At 42.9% G+C, this 17,532-nt stretch overlaps 1 protein-coding gene across 2 annotated transcripts in view; it reads left to right on the top strand.

The window, feature by feature from the left end:
• Window positions 1–17,532, top strand: part of fbxl13 (F-box and leucine-rich repeat protein 13) — a 54,365-nt gene that overhangs the window by 30,132 nt on the left and 6,701 nt on the right. For both annotated transcript variants that reach the window (XM_055933631.1, XM_055933630.1), the window contains exons 10-11: window positions 5,636–5,688; window positions 16,869–16,969. In XM_055933631.1, the coding sequence (XP_055789606.1) occupies window positions 5,636–5,688; window positions 16,869–16,969 (154 nt within the window). The remainder of the gene's footprint in view (window positions 1–5,635; window positions 5,689–16,868; window positions 16,970–17,532) is intronic.

Below are 17,532 nucleotides of genomic sequence, written 5' to 3'. Positions count from 1 at the left end.
TTTTATTTTTTATTATTTTCTACATTGTAGAATAATAGTGAAGACATCAAAACTAGGAAATAACACAAATAGAATGTGTTAAACAAATCAAAATATATTTTATAATTGAGATTATTCAAAGTAGCCACCCTTTGCCTTGATGACAGCTTTGCACACTCTTGGCATTCTCTCAACCAGCTTAATAAGGTGTGGAATGGAATGCATTTAAATTAACAGGTGTGCCGTGTTAAAAGTTAATTTGTGGAATTTCTTTCCTCCTTAATGTGTTTAAGACAATCAGTTGTGTTGTGACATGGTAGGGGTGGTATACAGAGGATATGTCACACCCTGATCAATTTCACCTGTCCTTGTTATTGTCTCCACCCCATCCAGGCATCGCTTGTTTTCCCCAGTGTATTTATCCCTGTGTTTCCTGTCTCTCTGTGCCAGTGTATTTATCCCTGTCTCTCTGTGCCAGTTCGTCTTGTATGTTCCAAGTCAACCAGCGTTTTTCCCTGTACTCCTGCCTTTGCTATTCTCTTTTTTCTAGTCCTCCCAGTTTTGACCCTTGCCTGTTCTGGACTCTGTACCTACCTGCCTGACCATTCTGCCTGCCTTGACCACGAGCCTGTCTGCTACTCTGCACCTCCTGGACTCTGATCTGGTTTTGACCTTTTGCCTGTCCACGACCATTCTCTTACCTACTCCTTTTGGATTATTAAACATTGTACGACTCCAACCATCTACTTCCTGTGTCTGCATCTGGGTCTCGCCTTGTGTCATGATAGGATAGCCCTATTTGGTAAAAGACCAAGTCCATATTATGGCAAGAATAGCTTAAATAAGCAAAGATAAGCAACAGTCCAGCATTACTTTAAGACATGAAGGTCAGTCAATCCGGAAAACTTCCAGAACCTTGAATGCAAAACCCATCAAGCGCTATGATGAAACTGGCTCTCATGAGGACTGCCACAGGAAAGGAAGACCCAGAGGATAACTGCAGAGGATAACTTCATTAGTTACCAGCCTCAGAAATTGCAGCCCAAATAAATGCTTTGGAGTTCAAGTAACAGACACATCTCAACATCAACTGTTGATGTTCACCAGACTGTGAATCAGGCCTTCATGGTCGAATTGCTGCAAAGAAACCACTACTAAAGGACACCAGTAAGAAGAGACTTGCTCGGGCCAAGAAACACGAGCAATGGACATTAGACCGGTGGAAATTTGTCCTTTGGTCTGGAGTCCAAATTTTAGATTTTTGGTTCTAACTGCCATGTCTTTGTGAGATGCGATGTGGGTGAACAGATGATCTCCGCATGTGTATTTCCCACCGTAAAACATGGAGGTGTTATGGTGTGGGAGTGCTTTGCTGGTGATACTGTCTGATTTATATAGAACTCAAGGCACACTTAACCAGCATGGCTACCACAGCATTCTCCAGCGATACGCCATCTCATCTGGTTTTGGCTATCATTTGTTTTTCAACAGGACAATGACCCAACACACCTCCAGGCTGTGTTAGGGCTATTTTACCAAGAAGGAGAGTGATGTAGTGCTGCATCAGATGACCTGGCCTCCACAATCCCCCAACCTCAACCCAATTGAGATGGTTTGGGATGAGTCGGATCGCAGAGTGAAGGAAAAGCAGCCAAGAAGTGCTCAGCATATGTGGGAACTCCTTCAAGACTGTTGGAAAAGCATTCCAGGTGAAGCTGGTTGAGTGAATGCCAAGAGTGTGCAAAGCTGTCATCAAGGCAAACTTGAAGAAGAAGAATCTCCAATATATTTTGATTTGTTTAAAATTTGGTTACTACATTATTCCATGTGTACATTTCATAGTTTTCATGTCTTCACTATCATTCTACGATGTAGAAAATAGTACAAATAAAGAAAAACCCTTGAGTGAGTAGGTGTTCTTGTCACGTTCGTCATAATGAATGGACCAAGGCGCAGCGCGCGTAGAGTTCCACATATTTTAATAAATCAAAACTCACCAAACAAAACAAACAAACAAACAAACGAAACGTGACGTTCTGTGCTGCTCACAGGCAGCTACTCAAAAACAAGATCCCACAAAGCACAAAGGGGAATGGCTGCCTAAATATGATCCCCAATCAGAGACAACGATAAACAGCTGCTTCTGATTGGGAACCATACCAGGCCAACATAGATGATTAAACACCTAGATAACCCACCCTAGTCATTGTCACACCCCAACCACCATCGAGAATAAACAGCTCTCTATGGTCAGGGCGTGACAGTTCTAAAACTTTTCACTGGTAGTGTAGATTGTTAGGTAAAGATCAGACTACACAGTGCAACCATTTTACTCACATATGCGGCTAAATAATTTGCTGTGCGACCTGGAATTTTAATTGAGGAGCACCCGTAACCGTATCCGTGCCCTCCACGACGGGGCCTTCTCTGGCTTCAAGGGCTTGATAAGTCTCTGGACCTGCAGCAGAACCGAATCTCAGTGTTGGAGGAGGGTGTGTTCCTGGGCCTGACCCGCCTCGCCACCCTCCTGCTGCAGCACAACCGTCTGGGCACGCTCAGCGAGGAGGTGCTCATCCCCATGCCAGCCCTGCGCTACCTGCGTCTCCATGACAACCCCTGGACTTGCCGCTGCACACTCGACAGTCTGGTTCGCACCCTGCAGGTGCCCAGCAACCATAATCTGGGGAACCACGGTAGGTGGGTGGGACTGGAACATGTCACAGGGTTCAACAAATGTGTCCCATATGACGTCAGTTGGTATTGGTAGAAATTAGTGCACTATACTTCATATGAAGGACAGCGGAGGGTTGCAGGTTGACAGTGTCTGATATGATGGGATTCAGCTGCTTTCCCTGCTGAGAGGGAGAGAGGGCAGGAGAGAGGGGGAAAGATGGAGTAGGGAGAGAGCGAGTGACTGGGAAAGAGAGAAAGTGGACAGAATCTTAACAAATGACGACATCAAAGTAACTGTCCAGTGAAAATCTCACTTTTAAAAGTTCATATTCTGTTAACTTATACACAAATAATGTTGTTGACTCATTCTATACTCATATTTGTGGCCAAAGCATACATTTGAGAAAAAAACATAAAAATGCTTCCTATTTCCTTATAGAGGATGACGTCATCCTCCTGAGGAGAATGAGCTGGCCAATCAGCGGTCTACTTGCATGAATATTTTTAATGACTGGTACACGCCCACACCATTCTGTTGTTCAAATCAAATTTTATTTGTCACAAACACATGTTTAGAAGGACACATGTTTAGTTGGGATACACCTACACCATTCCAACACAGAAAGCTGCATTTTAACATAGTTAATTACTATTTTCTGGAAGGAAACTATTTCACTCATATTATAATTAATTATAGGTCCTATTTCATAGAAATCTAGAACCACTGGAGAGTTACTTTGAAGCATCACAATTATTAAATTGCAATATCTGGAATATTGTTTGATTTACATTCCTGCATTTAGCTTATTTAGGTTACAGTGTGTGACAGTAAATTCAGTTGGCAGCATGAAGTCAATGTGTGTGGGAGATAAATAACTAATAAATAACTCTCACATTGACCTGGTGACTTACGTATACCACAGACCCCTCGCAAGCCAAGTAGTCAAGTCTAGGACCAAAAGGCTCCTTTTATGGCTGCATCCCGCTACCGGGATCGCTATGACAACAGCCATTGAAAGTGCAGGGCGCCAAATTCAAACAACAGAAATCTCATAATTAAAATTCCTCAAACATACATGTGTTTTATATCATTTTAAAGGTAATCTTGTTTTTAATCTTACCAAAGTGTCCGATTTCAAATATTCTTTTCAGCGAAAGCACTACAAATGATTGTTAGGTCACCACCAAACCACAATAAGCACAGCCATTTTCCAGCAAAAGATAGCTTAAAAAAAAAGCAGAAATAGAGATAAAATGAATCACTAACCTTTGATTATCTTCATCAGATGACACTCATGGGACTTTATGTTACACAATACATGCATGTTTTGTTTGATAAAGTTCATATTTATAACAAAAAATCTGAGTTTACATTGGCGCGTTACATTCACTAGTTCCAAAAACATCAAGTGATTTTGCATAGCCACATCGTTTCAACAGAAATACTCATCATAAATGTAGATGATAATACAAGTTATACACATGGAATTATAGATATACCTCTCCTTAATGCAACCGCTGCGTCAGATTTTAAAATAACTTTACAGAAAAAGCAAATCATGCAATAATCTGAGACGGAGCTCAGAACAATAGCCAAATAAGCCGCCATGTTGGGGTCAACAGAAACCAGAAAATACATGATAAATGTTTCCTTACCTTTGATGAACTTCATCAGAATGCAGTCCTAGGAATCCCAGGTCCACAATAAATGCTTGATTTGTTCGATAATGTCTGTTATTTATGTCCAATTAGCTACTTTGGTTAGCGCTTTTGGTAAACAATTCCAAAGTCACAAAGCGCGTCCACTATAACGTGACGAAATGTCCAAAGGTTCCGTAACAGTCAGTAGAAACATGTCAAACGATGTACTGAATCAATCTTTAGAATGTTGTTAACATACATCTTGAATAACGTTCCAACCGGAGAATTAGATTGACTTCAGATAAGCGGTGGAACGGAGGTCCTCCTCATGTGAACGCGCATGTGAAAGCATGGTCAGCTCGTGGCAGTGATTACTCATTCCTGTCTCCTTCGGCCCCCCTTCACATTAGAGTCATCAGACAAAGTTCTATTGACTGTTGACATCTAGTGGAAGCCGTAGGAAACTCATCAATATCTCGCTGTAATTTCAATGAGAGCTTGTTTGAAAATCTGCCACCTCAGAAAAAATTCAAACAGGAAGTGGAACTTCTCAGGTTTTTGCCTGCCATATGAGTTCTGTTATACTCAGACATAATTCAAACAGTTTTAGAAACTTCAGAGTGTTTTCTATCCAATATGAATAATAATATGCATATATTAGCAACTGGGACTGAGGAGCAGGCAGTTTACTATGGGCACCTCTGTGCACCTTTCATCCAAGCTACTCAATACTACCCCTGCAGCCATAAGAACTTAACAGCTTCTACCCCCAAGCCATAAGACTGCTGAACAATTAATCAAACGGCCACCGGACTACTACATTGACCCCTCCCTCCTACATTGACCCCTACCTACATGTACAAATTACCTCTAACCTGTACACCCGCACACTGACTCGGTACCGGTACCCCCTGTATATAGCCTCATTATTGTTATTTTATTGTGTTACTCCTTATTATTTATTACTTTAGTTTATTTAGTAAATATTTTCTTAACTCTTCTTGAACTGCACTGTTGGTTAAGGGCTTGTAAGTAAGCATTTCACGGTAAGGTCTACACTTGCTGTATTCGGCACGTGACAAATAAAGTTTGATTTGATTTGAAATGCAGTGTTGTACTCTATCATTTATGGGCTTGTTGACTTTGAACCAAGTTCAAAGATGCTTTTCATATAAACGTCCTTAAATATTCCTCACAATCTGCGATTTGTTTGTCGGTGCGTGTTTATCTGCATTTGCACTCGAGTATATGATTTAAAATAAACAACACACATCTGGAAACATCCTAATGTTTCTGCTGATACTTTTCTCTGTCTCTCTCTTTGTATCCCTCTCTTTCCCAGGTGAATGCAGAAACCTACAGGAGCTGAACCTGTCAGAGTGTTTCAACATTAAAGTGAGTAATATCCAGGTCTACTCACGGGTACAAACTACCCTCTTATCTTATCTTGCAGAAGTGAAATAAAACCCAACTGTAGAACAGAAGGAAAACAATTCAGCAAATCTCCCTCATCTTTAGTTGATATGCTTTTCATGAATTCTCTCCATAGCAGTGATGGAATGGCACTGTTCTGAAGCTCATCACCACTCATAAAGAGAGAGTTGAAGTCAGATTTTGAAATCAGGGCTCGGGTGGAGGGTGGAGTTGCTTCTCGTATATTGTGATTTACAGTTACGATTCATCTCTACTGATTACACAACATTCTTTAAATAACATAAAATGCCTATGGATAATATGAACATTTTCTACATTAAACATTTTGTCAGCATACAGTGCCTTCACTTCAGAAAGTATTCACACCTATTGACCTTTTCCACATTTTGTTGTGTTACAGCCTGAATTTAAAATGTATTAAATTGAGATGTTGTGTCACTGGCCTACACACAATGCCCCATAATTTCAAAGTGTAAATTATGTTTTAAGAAATTTTTACAAATTAATACAAAATATAAAGCTGAAATGTCTTGAGTTAATAAGTATTCAACCCCTTTGTTATGGCAGTGGTGTGTATTCATGGGTCCCAAGGGAAGCCAGGCTTCCCCAAATATTTGACCAATTATATAATCACTTATCTTTCTGTGTTTTCATAATTTTCCATCAATTCGCAAGTGGCTGAATCTCACAGAAGAAATCATCTGAGCGAGGTAAACAGCGCCTCTCTCTCTCAGTATGTGTAGCCCATGTGTCTGATGCTGTCTGGGCTAAAAGAGTATGACATATTGCGGCCGTAGCGTTTGATTGATTGATGCCAGCAAGCATTTGGCTTCCCTTGATAAACAAATGATACAATTATTATCAGATATAACAAAATATTAGCCACATCTAGGAAAACCAAAGTTCCAAAGACAGGGCCTAATATAGTGTATAAGAGGTCATACAATAAGTTTTGTATTGATTCCAATGACAACTTGGATGGAAAATTACTGAGGATAATAGCGGACGATATTGCCACTCCTATTTGCCATATCTTCAATCAGAGCCTACTAGAAAGTGAGTGCCCTCGGGCTTGGGGGGAAGCTCAAGCAATTCCGTTACCCAATAATAATAAAAGGCCCCTTTACTGGCTCAAATAGCCGACCAATCAGCCTGTTACCAACCCTTAGTAAACTTCAGGAAAAAATTGTGTTTGACCAGATAATACTATTTTAGAATAAACAAATTGACAACAGACTTTCAGCACGCTTACAGGGAAGAACATTTAACAAGCACAGCACTTACACAAATGACTGATGATTGGCTGAGAGAAATTGATAATAAAAATATTGTGGGAGCTGTTTTGTTAGACTTCATTGGGGCTTTTGACATTATTGATCGTAGTCTGCTGCTGGAAAAACGTATGTGTTATAGCTTTACACCTCCTGCTATATGGTGAATAAAGAGTTACCTGTCTAATAAAACACAGAGGGTGTTCTTTAATGGAAGCCTGGACCAACATAATCCAGGTAGAATCAGGAATTGTCCAGAGCAGCTGTCTAGGCCCCTTACTTTTTTCAATCTTTACTAATGACATGGTACTGGCCTTGTGCAAAGCCAGTGTGTCTATGTATGCGGATGACTCAACACTTTACACGTCAGCTAATACAGGGAGTGAAATCACTGCAACGCTTAACAAAGAGCTGCAGTTCGTTTCAGAGTGGGTGACAAGGAATAAGTTAGTCCTAAATATTTCAAAAACTAAAAGCATTATCTTAGGGACAAATCATTCACTAAACCTCAACTAAATATTGTAATAAATATTATGAATCAAATCAAATCAAAGTTTATTTGTCACATGCGCCGAATACAACAGGTGTAGACCTTACAGTGAAATGCTTACTTACAGGCTCTAACCAATAGTGCAAAAAATGTATTAGGTGAACAATAGGTAAGTAAAGAAATAAAACAACAGTAAAAAGACAGGCTATATACAGTAGCGACGCTATAAAAGTAGCGAGGCTACATACAGACACCGGTTAGTCAGGCTGATTGAGGTAGTATGTACATGTAGATATGGGTAAAGTGACTATGCATATATGATGAACAGAGAGTAGCAGTAGCGTAAAAGAGGGGTTGGCGGGTGGTGGGTGGCGGGACACAATACAGATAGCCCGGTTAGCCAATGTGTGGGAGCACTGGTTGGTCGGCCCAATTGAGGTAGTATGTACATGAATGTATAGTTAAAGTGACTATACATATATGATAAACAGAGAGTAGCAGCAGTGTAAAAAGAGGGGTTGGGGGGGGGGGGGCACATAATGCAAATAATCCGGGTAGCCATTTGATTACCTGTTCAGGAGTCTTATGGGGTAAAAACTGTTGAGAAGCCTTTTTGTCCTAGACTTGGCACTCCGGTACCGCTTGGCATGCGGTAGTAGAGAGAACAGTCTATGACTGGAGTGGCTGGGGTCTTTGACAATTTTTAGGGCAGCCTGTTGTAGAGGTCCTGGATGGCAGGCAGCTTAGCCCCAGTGATGTACTGGGCCGTACGCTTTGTCGTGCCCTCTTCACGACTGTCTTGGTATGTTTGGACCATTCTAGTTTGTTGTTGATGTGGACACCAAGGAACTTGAAGCTCTCAACCTGCTCCACTACAGCCCCGTCGATGAGAATGGGGGCGTGCTCGGTCCTCCTTTTCCTGTAGTCCACAATCATCTCCTTAGTCTTGGTTACGTTGAGGGATAGGTTGTTATTCTGGCACCACCCGGCCAGGTCTCTGACCTCCTCCCTATAGGCTGTCTCGTCGTTGTCGGTGATCAGGCTTTCTACTGTTGTGTCGTCTGCAACTTAATGATGGTGTTGGAGTCGTGCCTGGCCATGCAGTCGTGGGTGAACAGGGAGTACAGGAGGGGACTGAGCACGCACCCCTGGGGAGCTCCAGTGTTGAAAATTTAGCAAGTTGTGACTAACCTGCTTGGATTTTAAATTGTCATGGTCAAAACATGTTGATACAACAGTAGCTAAGATGGGGATAAGTCTTCTATAATAAATAGCTGCTCTGCCTTCTTAACAACACTATCAACAAGGAAGGTCCTACAGGCGCTAGTTTTGTCTCACCTGGACTGCTGTTCAGTTGTGTGGTCAGGTGCCACAGAGAGAGACCTCGGAAAATTAAAATTGGCCCAGAACAGGGCAGCATGGCTGGCCTTTAAATGTACACGGAGAGCTAACATTAATAATATGCATGCAAATCTCTCATGGCTCTAAGTGGAGGAGAGATTGACTTCCTCACTACTTGTTTTTATAAGAAGTGTTTACATGCTGAATGCACCGAGGTGTCTGTTTTAAACTACTGGCACACAGCTCAGACACCCATGTATACCCCACAAGTCATACCACCAGAGGTCTCTTCACAATCCCCAAGTCAACAGACTATGGGAGGCGCACAGTACTACATAGAGCCATGACTACATGGAATTCTACTCCACATCAGACAACTGATGCAAGCAGTAGAATATATATAAAAAATATAATGCAAGCAAAAAAATATATATAAAAAATACACCTTATGGAACAGCAGGGACTGTGAAGAGACACACACACACACACACACAGGAACAGACATGCATATGCATACACGCTAGAACATGCACACGTACAGTACGAGTCAAAAGTTTGGACACACCTACTCATTCCAGGATTTTTCTTTATTTTTACTATTTTCTCATTTGTAGAATAATAGTGAAGACATCAAAACTATGAAATAACACATATGGAATCATGTAGTAACCAAAAAAGTGTTAAAGTGTTAAACAAATCCAAATATATCTTCAAAGTAGCCACCCTTTGCCTTGATGACAGTTTTGCACACTCTTGGCATTCTCTCAACCAGCTTCATGAGGTAGTCACCTGGAATGTATTTCAATTAACTTCTTTGGGATAGGGGGGCGCTGTTTTCACTTTGTAAAAAGTCGTTCCCAAATTAAACTGCCTCGTACTCAATTCTTGCTCGTACAATATGCATATTATTATTACTATTGGATAGAAAACACTCTCAAGTTCCTAAAACCGTTTGAATTATATCTGTGAGTAAAACAGAACTCATTTTGCAGCAAACTTCCTGTCAGGAATTGAAAAATCTGAAATCGAGGCTCTGTTCCAGGGCCTTCCTATTCATTTGCTTGAAATCTATGGATATACATGCACTTCATACGCCTTCCACTAGATGTCAAGAGGCAGTGAGAGGTGGAATGGGGTGTCTAGCTTGATCTGAGGTTGAACAAGAGCTCTTGGAATGACGTGACCACTATTTCCTTTGTTCAGCAAGGCGCGGGAAGGAACCCTGGATTGCGTTCTGAAAAGCTTTCGTTATAGACGGCTAATATCTCCGGCTTTGATTTTATTTGATACATGTGATAATCTCATCGTAAAGTATGTTTTTTCAATATAGTTTTATCAGATTATTGAAAGTTTATCGGGAGTTTTGGCGGTTTCCGTTCTCTGCGTTTGGTGAAGATGGACAGCTTTGTGCCACTTGGCTAGCTTTGGTTGCTAATTCGACAGGAGAAAAGGACATTCTAAAACCAAACAACGATTGTTCTGGACAAAGGACCCCTTGTACAAGATTCTGATGGAAGCTCAGCAAAAGTAGGAACCATTTATGATGTTATTTCGTATTTCTGTGGAAAATGTTTAGTACTATTTTCCGCCCTCATTGTAGGCGCTGTCTCGCTATAACGTAAGCTGTATGTCGTACTAAAGTTATTTTTAGAATTCTAACACGGCGATTGCATTAAGAACTAGTGTATCTTTCATTTGCTGTACAACATGTATTTTTTAGTTAAGTTTATGATGAGTTCTTTGATTAGATTAGGTGAGTGTCAGAAATATATCCGGATAATTTTGTGCAGTTTGGCTACGTATTCACATTGTAAAACCACGATTTGTACCGCTAAATATGCACATTTTCGAACAAAACATATCTGTATTGTGTAATATGATGTTATAGGACTGTCATCTGATGAAGTTTGTCAAGGTTGGTGAATAAATTTATATCTTTTGCTGTTTTTTTCGCTATCGCTACCTTTGCGGTGAATGAATGCGGTTGTGTGTTTGGCTATTGTGGTAAGCTAATATAATGCTATATTGTGTTTTTGCTGTAAAACACTTAAAAAATCAGAAATATTGGCTGGATTCACAAGATGTTTGTCTTTCATTTGCTGTACACCATGTATTTTTCATAAATGTTTTATGATGAGTATTTAGGTATTTCACGTTGGTCTCTGTAATTGTTCTCGCTGCTTCGGTGCTATTTGTGATTGTAGCTGCAATGTAAAACGATGATTTATACCTGAAATATGCACATTTTTCGAACAAAACATAGATTTATTGTATAACATGTTATAAGACTGTCATCTGATGAAGTTGTTTCTTGGTTAGTGACTAATTCTATTTGGGGGGTTTGTGCAAGCTACCTGTGCTGTGAAAGAAATGTCTGTGCTTTTTTGTATTTGGTGGTGAGCTAACATAAATATACGTGGTGTTTTCGCTATAAAACATTTTAAAAATCGGACATGTTGGCTGGATTCACAAGATGTTTATCTTTCATTTGCTGTATTGGACTTGTTAATGTGTGAAAGTAAAATATTTTTGGAATTTCGCGCGCTGCCTTTTCAGTGGAATGTGGAGGGGGTTCCGCTAGCGAAACCCCGGGGCTAGACAGGTTAACAGGTGTTGTCACGATCGTTATAATGAGTGGACCAAGATGCAGCGTGGTATGGTTCCATCCTCTTTATTATGAAGTGAAACTCAAAGAAAACAATGAATGCAAACCGAAACGTGAAGCTGCTATAGTGCTCACAGGTAACTATACATAGTCAAGATCCCACAAAGCACAGAGGGGAAATGGCTGCCTAAATATGATCCCCAATCAGAGACAACGACAAACAGCTGCCTCTGATTGGGAACCATACCAGGCATAGAAACATAATCACCTAGATGACCCACCCTAGTCACACCCCGAACTAACCAACATAGAGAATAAAAAGCTCTCTATGGTCAGGGCGTGACAGGTGTGCCTTGTTAAAAGTTAATTTGTGGAATTTATTTCCTTCTTAATACGTTTGAGACAATCAGTTGTGTTGTGACAAGGTAGGGGTGGTATACCGAAGATAGCCCAATTTGGTAAAATACCAAGTCCTTATTGTGGCAAGAACAGCTCAAATAAGCAAAGAGAAATGACAGTCCATCATTACTTTAAGACATGAAGTAGAGTCAATCACGACAATTGCAATAACTTTTTAAGTTTCTTCAAATGCAGTCGCAAAAATCATCAAGCGCTATGATGAAACTGGCTCTCATGAGGACCGCCACAGAAAGGAAGACCCAGAGTTACCTCTGCTGCAGAGCATAAGTTCATTAGAGTTACAAGATTCAGAAATTGCAGCCCAAATAAATGTTTCACAGAGTTCAAGTAACAGATACATCTCAACATCAACTGTTCAGAGGAGACTGCGTTAATCGGGCCTTCATGGTCAAATTGTTGCAAAGAAACCACAGGACACCAATAAGAAGAAGAGACTTGCTTAGGCCAAGAAACACGAGTAATGGGCATTATACCGGTCGAAACCTGTCCTTTGATCTGATGAGTCTAAATCTTAGATTTTTGGTTACAACCACTGTGTCTTTGTGAGATGCAGAGTAGGTGAACAGATGATCTCCGCATGTGGGGTTCCCACCATGAAGCATGGGGGAGGAGGTGTGATGGTGTGGTGGCGCTTTGCTGGTGACACTGTCAGTGATTTATTTAGAATTCAAGGCACACTTAACCACCATGGCTACCACAGCATTCTGCTGCGATACGCCATCCCATCGGGTTTGCTCTTAGTGGGACTATCATTTGTTTTTCAACAGTACAATGACCCAAAACACTCCTCTAGGTTGTGTAAGGGCTATTTGACTAAGGAGAGTGATTGAGTGCTGCATCAGATGATCTGGCCTTCACAATCACTCGACCTCAACCCAATTGAGATGGTTTGGGATGAATTGGACCACGGAGTGTGAAGGAAAAGCAACCAACAATTGTTCAGCATATGTGGGAACTCATTCAAGATTGTTGGAAAAGCATTCCAGGTGAAGCTGGTTGAGAGAATGCCAAGAGTATGCAAAGCTGTCATCAAGGCAAAAGGTGGCTACTTTGAGAATCTAAAATATAAAATAGTGAAGATGCGACTCCGGTATGCTAGCCTTCTAGGCAGGGTTCCTCTATCCAGTGTCTGTGTTCTTTTGCCCATCTTAATCTTTTATTTTTATTGGCCAGCCTGAGATATGGCTTTTTCTTTGCAACTCTGCCTAAAAGGCCAGCATCCCATAGCCGCCTCGTCCCTGTTGACGTTGAGTCTGATGTTTTGCAGGTACTATTTAATGAAGCTGCCAATTGAGGACTTGTGAGGCTTCTGTTTCTCAATCTAATGTACTTGTCCTCCTGCTCAATTGTGCACCGGGGCCTCCCACTCCTCTTTCTATTCTGGTTAGAGACAGTTTGCTCTCTTCTGTGAAGGGAGTAGTACACAGCATTGTACGAGATTTTCAGTTTCTTGTCAATTTCTCCCGTGGAATAGCCTTCATTTCTCAGAACAAGAATTGACTGACGAGTTTCAGGAGAAAGTTATTTGTTTCTGGCCATTTTGAACCTGTAATCGAACCCACAAATGCTTATGCTCCAGATACTCAACTAGTCTAAAGAAGGGCAGTTTTATTGCTTCTTTAGAATTAATTAGAACAACAGTTTTCAGCTGTGCTAACATAATTGCAAAAGGGTTTTCTAATGATCAGTGAGCTTTTAAAATTATAAACTTGAATTAGCTAACACAACGTGCCATTGGAACATAGGAGGGATGGTTGCTGATAATGGACCTCTGTACGGCTATGCAGATATTCCATAAAAAAATCTGCCGTTTCCAGCTAAAATAGTCATTTACCTCTAACAATATTTACACTGCATTTCTGATCAATTTTATATTATTTTAATGGTCAAAAAAATTGCTTTTCTTTCAAAAACATGGACATTGTAAGGGCTGTCGTTCTCCTCTTCCTCGGACGAGGAGAGGAGAGAAGGATCATCAGACCAAAATGCAGCATTCGGGAAATAAGCCATCTTTATTTTTAAACACGACGATGGCAACACGAAAAACAAAACACTTTCAAAATTACAAAACAAGAAAACGACGTAGACGAAAAAACCTGAACATGAACTTACTTAACTAAAACGTAAAACTCACGGACAGGAACAGACTACATCGAAACGAAACGAACAACCGAACAGTCCCGTATGGTGCAAGACATAACACAGATACGGAAGACAATCACCCACAAACAAACAGTGAGAACACCCTACCTAAAAATGACTCTTAATTAGAGGAGAACGCAAAACACCTGCCTCTAATTAAGAGCCATACCAGGCAACCACAACCAACATAGAAACAGATAACATAGACTGCCCACCCAAAACACATGCCCTGACCTAAACACATACAAAAACAACATAAAACAGGTCAGGACCGTTACAGAACCCCCCCCCCCTCAAGGTGCGAACGCCGGGCGCACCAGCACAAAGTCCAGGGGAGGGTCTGGGTGGGCAGTTGACCACGGTGGTGGCTCCGGCTCTGGACGCTGTCCCCACACCACCATAGTCACTCCCCGCTTCAGTCTACCCCTCCCAATGACCACCCTAAAACTAACATCCCCTAAATGAACGGCCAGCACCGGGAGAAGGGCCAGCACCGGGACAAGGGCCAGCACCGGGACAAGGGCCAGCACCGGGACAAGGGCCAGCACCGGGACAAGGGCCAGCACCGGGACAAGGGCCAGCACCGGGACAAGGGCCAGCACCGGGACAAGGGCCAGCACCGGGACAAGGGCCAGCACCGGGACAAGGGGCAGCACCGGGACAAGGGCCAGCACCGGGACAAGGGGCAGCACCGGGACAAGGGGCAGCACCGGGACAAGGGGCAGCACCGGGACAAGGGGCAGCACCGGGACAAGGGGCAGCACCGGGACAAGGGGCAGCACCGGGACAAGGGGCAGATCCCGGCTGAGATACTCCGGCAGATCCCGGCTGAGATACTCCGGCAGGTCCCGGCTGAGGGACTCCGGCAGGTCCCGGCTGAGGGACTCCGGCAGGTCCCGGCTGAGGGACTCCGGCAGGTCCCGGCTGAGGGACTCCGGCAGGTCCCGGCTGAGGGACTCCGGCAGGTCCCGGCTGGACGGCTCCGGCAGGTCCCGGCTGGACGGCTCCGGCTGGTCATGGCTGGACGGCTCTGGCTGGTCATGGCAGGACGGCTCTATAGGAAGGAGAAGGAGAGACAGCCTGGTGCGTGGTCTAGGCACTGGCTGCGCTGGAGAGGAGGAAACAGCTGGAGAGAGAACCCGGAGAGACAGCCTGGTACGGGGGGCTGCCACCGGAGGACTGGTACATGGAGGTGGCACCGGGTCTACCGGACCGTGAAGGAGGACACGTGCTCTTGAGCACCGAGCCTCCCCAACCCTACCAGGTTGAATGGTCCCCGTAGCCCTGCCAGTGCGGCGAGGTGGAATAGCCCGCACTGGGCTATGCAGGCGAACCGGGGACACCACCTGTAAGGCTGGTGCCATGTACGCCGGCCCGAGGAGACGTACTGGAGGCCAGATACGTTGGGCCGGCTTCATGACATCCGGCTCGATGCCCAACCTAGCCCTCCCAGTGCGGCAAGGTGGAATAGCCCGCACTGGGCTAAGCACGCGTACTGGGGACACCGTGCGCTTTACCGCATAACACGGTGTCTTACCAGTACGATGCCTTCTACCTCCACGGTAAGCACGGGGAGTTGGCTCGGGTATCCTACCCGGCTTTGCCACACTCCTCGTGTGCCCCCCCCCAATACATTTTTGGGTCTGACTCACGGGCTCCCAACCGCGTCGTCGCGCTGCCTCCTCATACCAGCGCCTCTCAGCCTTCGCTGCTTCCAACTCCTCCTTGGGACGGCGATATTCCCCTGGCTGAGCCCAAGGTCCTCTACCGTCCAGGATCTCCTCCCAAGTCCAGGAGTCCTTATTGCTCTGTTGAGCACTCCCTTGCCGCTTGGTCCTCGTTTGGTGGGTGATTCTGTAAGGGCTGTCGTTCTCCTCTTCCTCGGACGAGGAGAGGAGAGAAGGATCATCAGACCAAAATGCAGCATTCGGGAAATAAGCCATCTTTATTTTTAAACACGACGATGGCAACACGAAAAACAAAACACTTTCAAAATTACAAAACAAGAAAACGACGTAGACGTTAAAACCTGAACATGAACTTACTTAACTAAAACGTAAAACTCACGGACAGGAACAGACTACATCGAAACTAACAACCGAACAGTCCCGTATGGTGCAAGACATAACACAGATACGGAAGACAATCACCCACAAACAAACAGTGAGAACACCCTACCTAAATATGACTCTTAATTAGAGGAGAACGCAAAACACCTGCCTCTAATTAAGAGCCATACCAGGCAACCACAACCAACATAGAAACAGATAACATAGACTGCCCACCCAAAACACATGCCCTGACCTAAACACATACAAAAACAACATAAAACAGGTCAGGACCGTTACAGACATTTCTAAGTGAAGCCAAACTTTTGAACTGTAGTGTATGTAAATTAGATATTTATGTATTTCATTTTCAATAAATGTGAGAAAAAAAATCTGAAAACGTGTTTTCCCTTTGCATTATGGAGTATTGCATGTGTATGGGTGAGATAAAAATATATATATATTTAATCAGGCTGTAATACAACAAAATGTGGAATAAGTCAAGGGGTACCAGGCTCATCTAGGTGGTTGCAGCTGTTGGTGATTTTCTTTACATGCCTTTGGCCACAGATGAGTACCATGAAAAATATATTGTTGTTAGTTTAGTGGTCTTGTTTGTTTTTAGATTTGATTGGATAACACTGTCTATGAGACGTATAAAGAACTCTGAGAGCTCATTTGTAATGTGCTATGAGCTGTTATGCATGCTTATATAGTCATATAATGCTATAATATGTGTGATATGTGATTGGACCAGAGGCACTATAAATGTAAAATACAGAGATGGTTTGAATAAAATGTAACCTTGTGTTGTCCTTCACCAGGATGAGATGGTGTGTATGATTCTAGAAGGCTGCCCCACTCTGCTCTACCTGAACCTGTCCTTCTCATATGTGGCCAACGGGACTCTCAGAGAGCTCTCCAGGTAAACACCCATAGACCACAGCTACTCCAGTGATGGAAAATGTTTCCCATTTCATTAGAACACAAGGTAGAACACGACCGGTATAATGTCCATTGCTCGTGTTTCTTCGCCTAAGCAAGTCTCTTCTTATTATTGGTGTCCTGTGGTTTCTTTGCAACAATTCGACCATGAAGGCCTGATTAACGCAGTCTCCTCTGAACAGTTGATGTTGAGATGTATCTGTTACTTGAACTCTGAAGCATTTATTTGGGCTGCAGTTATTATTTCATGTCCCAAACACCTGTTGGGTTAATGTCAGTTGCTGCTTTTACCACCTCTTGTCCGCAAAGCCGTTATAAGGGCCTGTTATTGTTCCCTCTGTGCTGAAGTACCCATTGGCCCAAGCAGACAGAGCCTGTACTCTGTCCATCTCTGTATGTGCCTGTCTGTCTGTCTCTTTCCCTCTCTCTCTCTCGCTCTCTTGCTCTCATCTCCTAATCTAAACCATTTTGGTCTTTCTCTCTTTCATCTCCTAATCTTAACCATTTGGGTCTCTCTCTCTCATCTCCTAATCTAAACCATTT

The sequence above is a fragment of the Salvelinus fontinalis genome, chromosome 9 (assembly GCF_029448725.1).
Source record: "Salvelinus fontinalis isolate EN_2023a chromosome 9, ASM2944872v1, whole genome shotgun sequence".
Lineage (NCBI taxonomy): Eukaryota > Metazoa > Chordata > Actinopteri > Salmoniformes > Salmonidae > Salvelinus > Salvelinus fontinalis.
This window is presented reverse-complemented; position numbering and strand designations above follow the sequence as displayed.